This window comes from Limulus polyphemus, unplaced genomic scaffold (assembly GCF_000517525.1).
Source record: "Limulus polyphemus unplaced genomic scaffold, Limulus_polyphemus-2.1.2 Scaffold129, whole genome shotgun sequence".
Lineage (NCBI taxonomy): Eukaryota > Metazoa > Arthropoda > Merostomata > Xiphosura > Limulidae > Limulus > Limulus polyphemus.
Genome location: NW_013665739.1, coordinates 555,129 through 566,935, shown reverse-complemented (window position 1 = coordinate 566,935; position 11,807 = coordinate 555,129). Strand labels below are relative to the sequence as shown.

The window sequence follows — 11,807 nt, the reverse complement described above, 5'->3', positions numbered from 1 at the left end:
CTCTCACGCATATATATATATATATATATATATATACACACAGAGGCTGTTCGTGATTTGCAATAACAATTTGTATATCCAATCATTTTGCCATCTTCGTGCCTACTAGTACATAGGGGGAAATCCTGGCCCTATTTTTGTAATTTAGTTGAAATCTGATGTTTCATAAATGCAGATGGCACCTAAAAATGACTCCTTCTATGAGAGATACATCATAGGGCTTTCCGACGCACCATTCTCATGTCTTGTGATCATAACAACATAAAAAGCTCGAAACTTTAGCGTTTCGATGACAGTGATATTTGTATTATTGAACATTGTCAGTAAAAAGAGGGAAACTAGATAACAACAGACTGTTCACAATCAGGTAGCAGTTGCACATTGGAGACAGTGAAGAAAGTTTAACGCCTTGTCACCGAAAGTAACCCAAACACAACTAAAACAGAAACTTCCCTTGGAAGTGTAAATAAAGATAATTGACATAGACGTAGTTTACAAAACCTATAAAAGAGCTTTGTTTACAAACTTCTCTCAGAACGAAAGAGAAACAAACAATTATCGAAAGCTGTGTGAGAGGTATATGGAATGCTACAAACTGGAAGTATGTCTTAATTTCAGACAAAGCATATATATTAATTTTGGACGAAGCGTATTTCTGTTTAAGAAACTTCAAGAAGAGATTTATTATCCTCTTGTTGGTGATGCAGCATTTTAAACATGATACAGAAAAAATAAAGTTACAAACGTTTTTTTTTTCTTTTTTCAAGGGATGTTAAAGTGAAACTTCCGAAACGTCAAGAAAAATACCAAGGTGACTCTAGATATGATCAGGCTAAAGTGCCAATACCACTGTTCCTTGAGGAAACATCATCTTTGTACGGACTGAATGCCAATAAAATATAAACATAAAACGCCTTATGATTTCTCTCAAAAGAGCCTAGGTTAAAGTTACAAAAGCATTCTCCAAGAATAAGTTCCAAAAATATAAATAGCTACGTTGGTTCAGATTAGTAAATCTATTCAATGAAACGAAAGAGAACATTAATATGGTGGTTTATTTGGATTTAGAATCGATCCTCAATCGTTCTGAAGCATTATACTATTTTTAAGTTTTCAGCATTGAACATAAACATAATAAAAGCCATTCTGACTAGAACAATCGAAGGCTTTTACAAGGGCTTTCTTGTTTTATAAAACGTGCAAAATATTTATCATTTTATTCTCTAATAAAAGTAGGCAACGCTGAGTCCATGCTTCAATTTTGTTTACTTTTATTAAAAAATCAAGAGGCATTTTATCACGCAGTATTCAAGTAAACTAGAAAAATATCGTAATTGTTTGCAGGTGTGGGAGGAGTCAAGATATATCCGGTATTACAGGTACAGGAAAGGCATATTTTTACAGACAGTTGCCTGTACTTTCATAGAAACTAAATCTTAAAGATGCGAATATCGGAGAGTGGCCGCACTACTTTACCACTATAATCAGATACAAGAAATGCCGCCAATTATATTCTTTTTCTTGTACTTGCATTTGTTTCTAATAAATAAATGGGTATGAAGGCAGAAGTCCTTGTTAGCAAATATCCATGTTGTTTGAACCTATTCGAGTTTTACAGCTTTGCTCTTTGATAATGACTTACCAGCCTTCGCCCAAGTTTCACTTTGATGCCATCATTATCCCATCCACATCGACAACATTTCTAGCACTATCTACGCTTAGACATCTTGCACTTCCTTGGCTATCACCGTCAACAAAATTCTTCTTTACAGCAGGAAAACGAGACTTTTCTTTTTTTTCAGCAGAGGTGCGGCTCCTTCCCTGTTTTTTGTTAGGTTTTGGGTGGAGAGAGAGAGGTGGATTCTACAGCCATAACTCTCCATCTTCTGTGACTATGAAGGTGTTGGTGGACTCTTTTGATTCCGTATCTATTAGAGAATAGATGCAATCAGAATATGATAAATACCAGAAAATTACGTGGGGAGCCCAACCCAAAATATTTTCTGCTTGATTCGTGTACTAGGTGTTAAAAAGACATTTTGCTAAAACTGACTTTTTTGTTTCGAAGAAGTAATTTGGCTGACATATACGAAGAACTAAATTTTCTAATTGTTTGTGTAGTACTTGTTTTTCAGGTTTTGACCAGGATGTCGCTAGCCCGTTGGTCGCATATGATGTAATGTAAAATTTAAAATCTTGTATATTCTTCTTTTTTCTTGTTTTCTATTTAACTTCTTCAGTTTAAGATACACATGTTTATCTTGTTTCGTGACCCCTACGTCAGTTAATCGGTGTTTATAATGTATATATATTGGCTGATATAGATGTATTCATATGCCTATAACTTCACACCGTTTTAACTTGACAGAAACACATTCCATTCTATAAAATATAGTATGTAAGAAAACCTTATAAATCTAACCAGATACAGATTCAAACTCTGATGCATTATTTATTAACATTCAGCTAAACTTCTTGTTCGGTCGACCTTGACTACTAAAAGCCACGCCCAAGGCCACATATTAATCTATTAGCCCTGAAGCACCATTTTAACGATAGTATCACTGCGACAGCTGTCTTGTGTATTTTTTCCTAACGTTGAGAAGTTTCGTCTAAATACAAGAAGCTCCAATGTACACGATCTATACAGCCATTAAATTTGAAATTCGTCACGACGCACTATAATGTGTGCACTTTAACAAAATTTATGATTTTGTTTTAAAACAACAGAGGTATTACACAGAGAAACACAAGTTGTTCATTTATATGTGAATGTTTTGCATCCAAAAAAATCAATTGTTTATGCGAACAAAATATTTTTATTATTCTCGGTAATCTTCTTGGCGACTGAGAACTTATTAAAACTTGACAAACTAATAAATATAATACACAAAATGTCTACACAATCATGCACGAAAATATTTTACATTATTTATGATATAGTTGTAGTAGCAATCCAAGGAAATCGTCGTGTAATTAGCATGCATTATTTCTTTCGTTATTTACTTGGTCTCTTGGCTTAAATTATATTACAAGCACCTCATTTTTTATCATTTCATTGGTTTTATAAAGTTTAGTATTCAAAGAAATTCAAAAACACACTACAAAAAATAGTTATGTTATTATTCCAGTACGAAAATGTTAAGAGTGAAATATTCCATATCATTAAAATCACAGTGACACACACACGCACGCACGCACGCACACACGCACACATATATATATATATATATATACGTAAAGGATAATAGGAAGCAAAGTATTAGCATATAAGTTATATATTTCAATATTTGTGATCTTTCTTAGACTAAAACCGTCCTCCGGTGGGACAGCGGTAAGTTTGCGGTCTTACAATGCTAAAATCCGAGGTTCTATTCTTCGCGGTGGACACAGCAGATAACCTAATGCGACTTTGATCTATAAAACAAGAATAAAGCGAACACTGATGCTTCATATCAGTTTTGTATATTGGTACGTACACTATTTATCTATGTCCATTATGAACATCTCAAACAAACTTGTATGTAAAGAATCATCGTAATATTAAACGTAGTCATCATTATATACAGTTCTATAATAATTTATATTGATAGAATGCTCCAGTCTAGCGACAAGCTTTAGATTTTGATACCAACTGGATCGGTAGTTTTGTATCCAGTCTACAGCTCGTCATCTTTATTCATCTTTTGCTAATATGTGCTATTTTATAATGTTTCGTTAGTTTTGAAAAGATATATCATTAATAGTAAACCTTTGGTTCATAGTGCTTATGAAAAAAAAAACCCTCATTTTTTTTTAAATTTACTTTGCAATACGCTAGACAGAATAGTGCATTTTGAACCCAGAACTAATTATGTATTTAATTTCAATGTATTACTTGTAGTTGTTGCTTCTTTTCATTAATTCATGGTTCAAGTAAAATATACTTCTATTTCAATAGTACTAAAAGGAACGTACATAAGACGTTTGAATGCCGAATTTGAAATAAGCTATTTTATTTCTATCAATTCTTGAAAAGAACGGAGACAGTTTTTAGAGTTAGAGTGAAAAATTCAAAGATGTTATATGCGTTATATTTATTTCAACTAAAGTAGTATACAATTTTTTTATTTGTATAAGATTTAACATTTTCAATAATAGCATTGAATATAATAATACAACTTTAGCATTCAACATTCTACTACACTCTAAACAAGAGGAAATCCTCAATAGCCGTGACTGTAATTAAACGTCAACTCGGTCAAGAGATGGAGCTATGAGCTGAACGTCTGTTGAAAAAACCCAACTCTGAGCCATTCTATGAGCCGCTATGCCGCAGCTGAAAACTATAGTGTCTACTACAGTTGCCAGCTTCTAAACCGACACAGTCCGTGCACAGGACCAGCTTTATAACTGTCAATTTAACGTTATTCTTTATTATATACTGGAACGCTTTATAGTTTCATAGTTAGTTTGTTTGCTTTACAAAATATAAAATGTTATTGGTTGGCCTAAATAACATTTCCATAATATTTTATACAGAAGTTCAGATCAGTTAATCTAACTGTTCAGTACATTTTTTGTTGTTGTTGTTTTACAATACTAAGCTACACGTATGTACTCCTGTAACTTATGTGACACAAAACCATTTGAAAGATAGGCGTATACTAATGATTAGCGTGCTCTTACTTCTAATCCGACGATTTATGAATCGCGATCCGTTGCAGAAAAAACCGTACTTCATACTTAGGGGCCGTGGATGCACTACAAGAGTGACAGTGACGTGCAAATCCCACTATACGGTCAGAGAGAGAGATGCAGGCTAAGAGATCACGGTGAGTACTGTTGACTAGCTGCTTTCCCTCTAGTCTATCAATTTAATGCCAAGAATAGCTATGAGGAGATAGCTTATGTATAGCTTTGCGCGAAATTCTGAAACAAAAGTCACTCGCCACAAGATTCCTAGTTCTCCTATCATAATTCAGAGAAGATTTATATCTAAATCCCTTCGATTTCACGATAGATTTCGGTAACTGCTTACAGAAGTTACGATAGTGTTGGGACATTTTAGACTTTTGAAGAAATATCAATGTTTCTAGAGTACTTTATCGACTGCCTCTTTCAGTTATACGAAATATGCATGAAATTATCCTACGTCCAAAAAAATCAAAACGCAGGTTATATATACACGTAGATCTCAAGGGAGATTTGAGTACCTAGATAAATTACCTGTTTAAAAGGGAGGCATTGAATTTTCGAAAACATCTATGCTGACTTCTATGCTAGTTTCACTGAGTGTATTATTAGTTAGGTGGACGTAGAAGGCTTCTTTTATTTCAATTTTTTCTCTTGTACATGCGGTTCATATTCTATTATTTTAGTATTATTCCAGTTCATTGCATGGCGTTTTTATGGCGTCATAGGTTATTGAGATAGATTGGTATTGCTAGGTCTTGTATTTCTATTATGATAATGAATTCTATCTTTTGTTGGTCTTTTGTTTCTCCAATGTATTGGAATTTACAAGGATGTTAAAATGGCGTTTTTCCCCTCTATTGGATCTTTTGGTAATTGGTGTGTACTATCCGCAAGATACCTTTGGTATAGGTGAATATGGCTGAATGTCTGTAATATTTTTCTGTTTATTATTGGTACTTATATTGTTTACTTTCTCCTTTATCAATAAAGTGTTCTGGTTATTCATTGTTAAGGAGAGTTGAAGTGGTGTGTTTTTCCTTCCGAGTTTCTTCGGTATTACAAATCTTTTACAACTATTACAGCTTTCTTTACATTGTTGGAGTGGTTTGATTTATAGTCGATTTATCTAACCGATTCTGTGGGTTTCCTGTAAACTCTTGGAAAATATGAGCTATGTGTGCGTCTTGGTAACCATCACGTCTTGGAATGGGAGGTTGTTATCTTTTCCTATTCCCATTGTGAATTGTATTGCAGAATATTGTCTGCTCAGGTGATTCATGATTTTTGAGCTCTGTGTGTAATGAGTTGTCATACTGTGAATGTATCCCATCATATCTGAACCAAATCTTGTGGAGTAGTTGGGGCTGTTTTGGAGGCATTAACTTCGATACACCTGGCAAGAAAACAATATACAGGACCTAAATTCTTAACTAATTGTAACTGACAAATGATTTTAACCAACAGAGAACAAGATTGTACTATTAACCACTATGCTGGCTTTTTGTTTATGGGCTATACTCAATCTGATGACAGCAAGAGATCATAATGCGAATCGAATCTTCTATTGTAAATGGAAATCCAGTGGAAAGCAATGTGAGATACCGAAGAATGCAATACAGATTCTTACTCCTTTATAACAAGTAACTTTCAAAAGTGGTTCGAACCAATAGAGTAATATGGATTGTTTAGTATTAATTAATGTTAAATATTATTTGTTCTTGAAAATATTGTCTTAGCTGCAATTTACACAATTCAGAAGTGTGGCGAACTTAAAGCCAAGACTTGAACCCAGCACTATTGTAAAAGAGTGATTCAAACGTTAGCTTGAGTATATATATATATTCTGTTTTTACCTATTTGGCCAAGTATTCTTATTCGTCGGTCCATTCTCTTTTAGAAAGTTATTGAATTTCAAGAGCTTTGTTCTGTTTTCTAGATTTTAAGCATACTGACAATCTCATAATTTTTTCCTTACTCATAGAATTGCCTCTGACGTAATTATGTGAAACATAGTAATTCACACATTACATAAGACTAACTTATTGCCTTTGTCTGAAATGATAAATTTACCTTATTATCTATCATATTATTATTTAAGTTTTAAATCGTTTGGACTTCTCTGATAGACCTGATAATTAAGAAGATTCTTGACACGCGTTTGTTTGAGCTGAACAGTAAGCCTAGTACTGTTGATTCTTGTATATATCTTAGCACATGTTATCTGGTAGATAAATAAAAATAGATATTTTATTAAACACACAAAGTACACATTACTGTAAAAAGTTAAACACTATTAAATAACAAATTACACTTGAACTGTCCAGTTATAATTCATTTTATATCTAACAAAACTGATACCACAAGATGCGTTGTTGTTCCTTATCAACCACAGCTATAAGTAGGTTTTGTTTTGGTTGTTGGCGTTCACGCGCTATCCATACAAGCCGTCCAATTTTGAAGTGATAGACTAGAGGGAAGGTATCTAGTCAACACCATCTACCGCTAATCTTGGACTAATTTGATCAGACCGAATAGTCAGATTTGACCGTCACTCCTATAAAGTACCCACAAACTTAAAAGCAATTTCTTATTTATTTTCTAATATGATAATAGGACATGAACCGCGGAATCTCAGTTCCTCAGACCGGCACGTTAACCACTGTCTCCACCCCCACTCACCCCCAAAAATAGGGACATATTTTGGTGAACAATTTGTAACAAAGTATAGATTGTCTTAACGTAAGAAAAGTGAACAATTGATTGTACTCATTTTGTTTTCAAATAGACGTAAGTATTAAAAATAGTAGAACCTAGGACTTGGCGATATTTAAGTATTGTCAAGTGCAAATGTATCACGAAATTAAACTTAAAAGTTCAGTGGATTTTTGCACTCTACTGAATTTATGCAAAACGTGCACTTACCAGCTGAATTGAGACAACTTATAGGTAATTCTAGTGGGGCTGGACATAGTATTTAAAGAGGATATAATAACCACTTCGGATAATATTTTCATACTGTTATGAAGTCGTCATACTTATACTTATAAACCTTATTACAGCTCGTAGTCAGATAACGTTAAACAAGATAAATAGTAAGTTTTTTAAAACAAAATATTCACACAGGTTGACATTAGCAAATAGTTTTTGCATTATATTTATTTGGTTGTGTTTTGTTCTCCCTCTTAGCTGTTTACACTTTTGAATTTGTTGGCTATAAATGTTGTTAGGCCTATAGTAGAACAGATGCTGGTTTGTTCATTAACGTTATTACTATCGTATCCATGACAAGAGAGAAGTGTAACCACTATATATATATAGTTTTTGCTTTAGTCGCCAAGCGGTATTATGTATTCAATGAAACTGGCCTCTCCCTATGCTTCTTGCTACAATATATAAGTAAAGTACAAAACAAGCAACGGACATACACATAAAAGCAGTAATCGTTATAACCAATAAGATCATATACCATAGGAAAATTGTCAGACTATGAAATTGAAAGCGAAACATTTTTTTTTTCTCAAGAGTAGAAAGATAATTTATATAACGATTTAGTCACAGGAAGTAACAAGTGTTAATACTAGAAATTCCTTAACACTGTAACTAATCAGCTAATAGCTTTAACCTGTATAGATTCTTCAAATACAGGTTTCACCAATTTTTTGACATGGCAAGATAATTCATGTCAGGTTTAAGATCATATCATTATACACTATGTACAATCAGAATTTAAATAAACCTTTGACATTAAAATAATCACAATTTTTTTTTTATAAAGATTGATCAATCCTAATTAGTTGAATTATATCATGTCAAAAATAATATTATGTTTCCTCCCTTAAAAGTGTGATAATTTTTCACTATCAACCGTGGATCTTCTTTGGTCAATATTAGTCAACATTAGTCGTCGTAAAGCTATAGCTGTTAAAACATATCTAAGTTATGTGCACATGGCAAAGAAAGTGTGACAGTATTGTATTTTGTAAAAAGACACAGTATCTGAACGTGCAATGGCCGGATGCCGTTGTAAACCTTTATAAATCTTATAAGCATTTCGTGACCATTATATGCATATAATATATGTGTGTGTATGATTATGTGACAGCGAGAGTGTTCTACCCATCACACCTAAAGAAGGCACAGTAACTGAAATAAACTGTAAATGTCACAAGTGAAACTACACCTGTTTATTATGATAAGTTCTGTTTGATTTTTCTTACCAAATAACCAACTTACATTAATAATTCAAAATATATGTATATATATGTGTAGGTGGAATTTAAGTTCTTTGACTTTATCTCTGAGCTTACGTAGTTTGATGGAGCTTTTTCAATTGTGACATTTGGTCTCTTACAGGTTTCTTTGCATCCAATACTGACCAGAATAAATGTATTTCCAATAACAGTCATGACAAGGACTCCAAAGACCATGTGGCTGTCAATAAGACAAAATATCTGTTTTTGGTGCTGTGTTTGTATGTTAGTCCAGAAAAGTAAGTTTTTCCTGTATAAATATACATATATATTCCCTATTCCCGACAAAAACTTTCTACTGTAAATATTCAACTATTATTCGTATTATATAATTATGATTCATACAGAAATTACCACTTTAGGATATTTTTATTTTACACTGTGAATATTTTATTCTTCAGAATTCTAGTTTTCTTTCTATTGAACTTCGTTTATTAGATTTATGCTACTAACAAATTTAAATCGAAAAGGCAGGAATTCTTATCTATACAGATTTTGAAATATTATAGCAGGTACAATTAATTGTAATTTCGTTGCCGCAAAAACACACTTCACACTTTAGGGCCATGGGTGCGCTATAAGAGTTACGGTCAAATGACGCTGTTCGATTAACGTAGCTCAAGATTTGACGGTTGGTACTTTTGACTAAATTAATTTCTTCTAACCTGCCACTTAAAACTTAGGAACGGCTAGTGCAAAGATGGATCTCGTGTAGCTTTTGCGCGAAATTCAACAAACAACAAAAACTTTCATTGGTTCCAAAAAATATTTTCAAATATTTGTTATCTGATTACGACATTCGTACACATTAGTAAAAGACGTAGAATAAATATATTACATTTTGCCTGTTCTTCTCTGTTTTCGAACTGCTCTAGAAACATTTTATTGAATGGAGTTAGCAAGCACTGTCGATTCTACTTTTCAAATTAACCCTGTTATTAAAAGTGATTTCATAATACCAAGATTAGCTGATAGCTTATTACAAGACACATATGAAAACTATACAAATAAAGTGTTACGAAATTATTAAATAGAATTATCTTTGCACATTAATCAGAATGCAGTGTTATGTGAAGGAATTTATATCATATGCAACAGCTTTTGTATAAATTTTTTTTTCGAAATAAGCTAGAGTAAATAGAATGATATAGGTTTATCAATGGAAGTTAATAATTTTAAACTTATATTTTCCTTTAAAAGATTTAGGAGAAACAGAGCTGTCATTCAAGAGAGAACCGTCATCCACTATGGTCGAACCTGGTATGAATCGTGCTGTATTTCGCTGTTCTGTAGCTCCGCCTAGTGCTAAGATTAGCTGGATGTTAAATGGACAGTTTGTAGATAGTTCGGTAGAATATTTAAAATTCAAAGATAATGGGAAAAAACTGATAGTAGCTTTACCTATTGTCGACAAGTGGACTCATCAGTGGCTAGCCAAACAACAGTCGTCAGGAGAAGATTTGTTCCAATGTGTTGGTTCTTACGAAGGAAAGACTTTGGTCAGTCGACCCGCCAAACTTATAGTTCCAGGCAAGTTAACAAACTCAATAGACGTCACAATTGGAAGTCTAGTAACTATCAGTTCTATTTATTTTCCTTTTATTAACCAATTCAGAGACGTTGTTTCGAAAAAAACATGTTGAGTGTTACAGGACGTTTTTATTGCTTTATATTTGCTTTTTTCTTGGAAGATTTATGGTTAATAAAAACAAAAAGTAACAATATCTGAAGTTAATATTATTACATATTTCATAAATAACGTTTTTATCACTGCATTTCGTGAAAGTAAGCTTTTATGACAATGCTTTTTACGTATTTTAAGATGGTGTCATTTTGTTTTTCTAGAGTTACGTTCTTTTCCTCAACAAGACAATATCAGAGTTTCTGTTAAAACTGGCAATGTTGCTGTTATTCCCTGTGATCCTCCTCACGGTGTTCCTCGAGTTATAACTCAGTTTACTTTTAATAATAAGAAAATCGACAAATCGAAAGGTAAAAACACTATTTTACAAGCTCTCTCAGTATTTTTAAAATGAATAGATTCTTGTAACATTTTATTTTTGAAGAAAGGAAACTGGACTAATAGTAGCTAAAACAATATATATATAATTATTTTAATGAGGCATTAATTGCTCATATGTATATTTAAAATGAATTTAAATTGGCAGAAGATTACTTTACGATAAAGGCTGGTTGTTAAAAATTTTCATTCCGCTTATGACTTTCAACTAATCTCTAAAAGTCAAATTAATTATGTCGAACGTTACAGCATACACTGAAAAAGCGATGAGTTTTTACAATCTTCAAATTAATTGGTGTTACGTGAATTAATTATAGCAAATCTCTATAAGTTGGAAACTGAGATCATGTTGTTACGTATTAAAATTTCAAATAGCCTGAAATTGAGTTAATCGATAAATTTAAATTTAGTAGTTAAATTGTACTTTGGGTTTAGTATTTAAACATATGCCGATGTATCTCCAATTTATTATATCTGCAAACAAGATTGATGCATGCAGTTTTCTTTTTATAGTTTGTAACATACTAAAATCTAATTGTTCCTGAACTGAGTTTTACATAAAATACTGAAACAAGTACAACATACTAAATGAATATTTAAAATTCTAAACATTTTAATATACACACAAGAATACAATTTACAGTAACAATTATTACAAACAATGATTTATAAAAAAAAGTTTCACAAACAAGCAATATAAAGTCTTCTTTCTAGTCTAGAACTTCCTTGATACCTTATCGACGGTTCACGATGAGCGAGTTAATTACGAGTTGATGTAGGTACGATTCGTTAAACGGGAAGCTACCTAGCTTTGTCCTTCGTTATTTACCAGCCACACATGCCGAGTTTTCCACGATGAA

The 11,807-nt window shown here is 32.5% G+C and overlaps 1 protein-coding gene across 4 annotated transcripts in view; it reads left to right on the top strand.

Moving 5' to 3' along the window:
- The window catches only part of LOC106473372 (brother of CDO-like), a 114,938-nt gene that overhangs the window by 67,230 nt on the left and 35,901 nt on the right, over positions 1 to 11,807 (top strand). For 2 of the 4 annotated variants that reach the window (XM_022402831.1, XM_022402839.1), the window contains exons 2-4: positions 9,031 to 9,166; positions 10,128 to 10,457; positions 10,773 to 10,919. In XM_022402831.1, the coding sequence (XP_022258539.1) occupies positions 9,031 to 9,166; positions 10,128 to 10,457; positions 10,773 to 10,919 (613 nt within the window). Of the gene's footprint in view, positions 1 to 3,394; positions 3,472 to 4,746; positions 4,815 to 9,030; positions 9,167 to 10,127; positions 10,458 to 10,772; positions 10,920 to 11,807 lie in introns of those variants that run through there. The other 2 variants (XM_022402846.1, XM_022402849.1) reach the window with 2 other exon arrangements.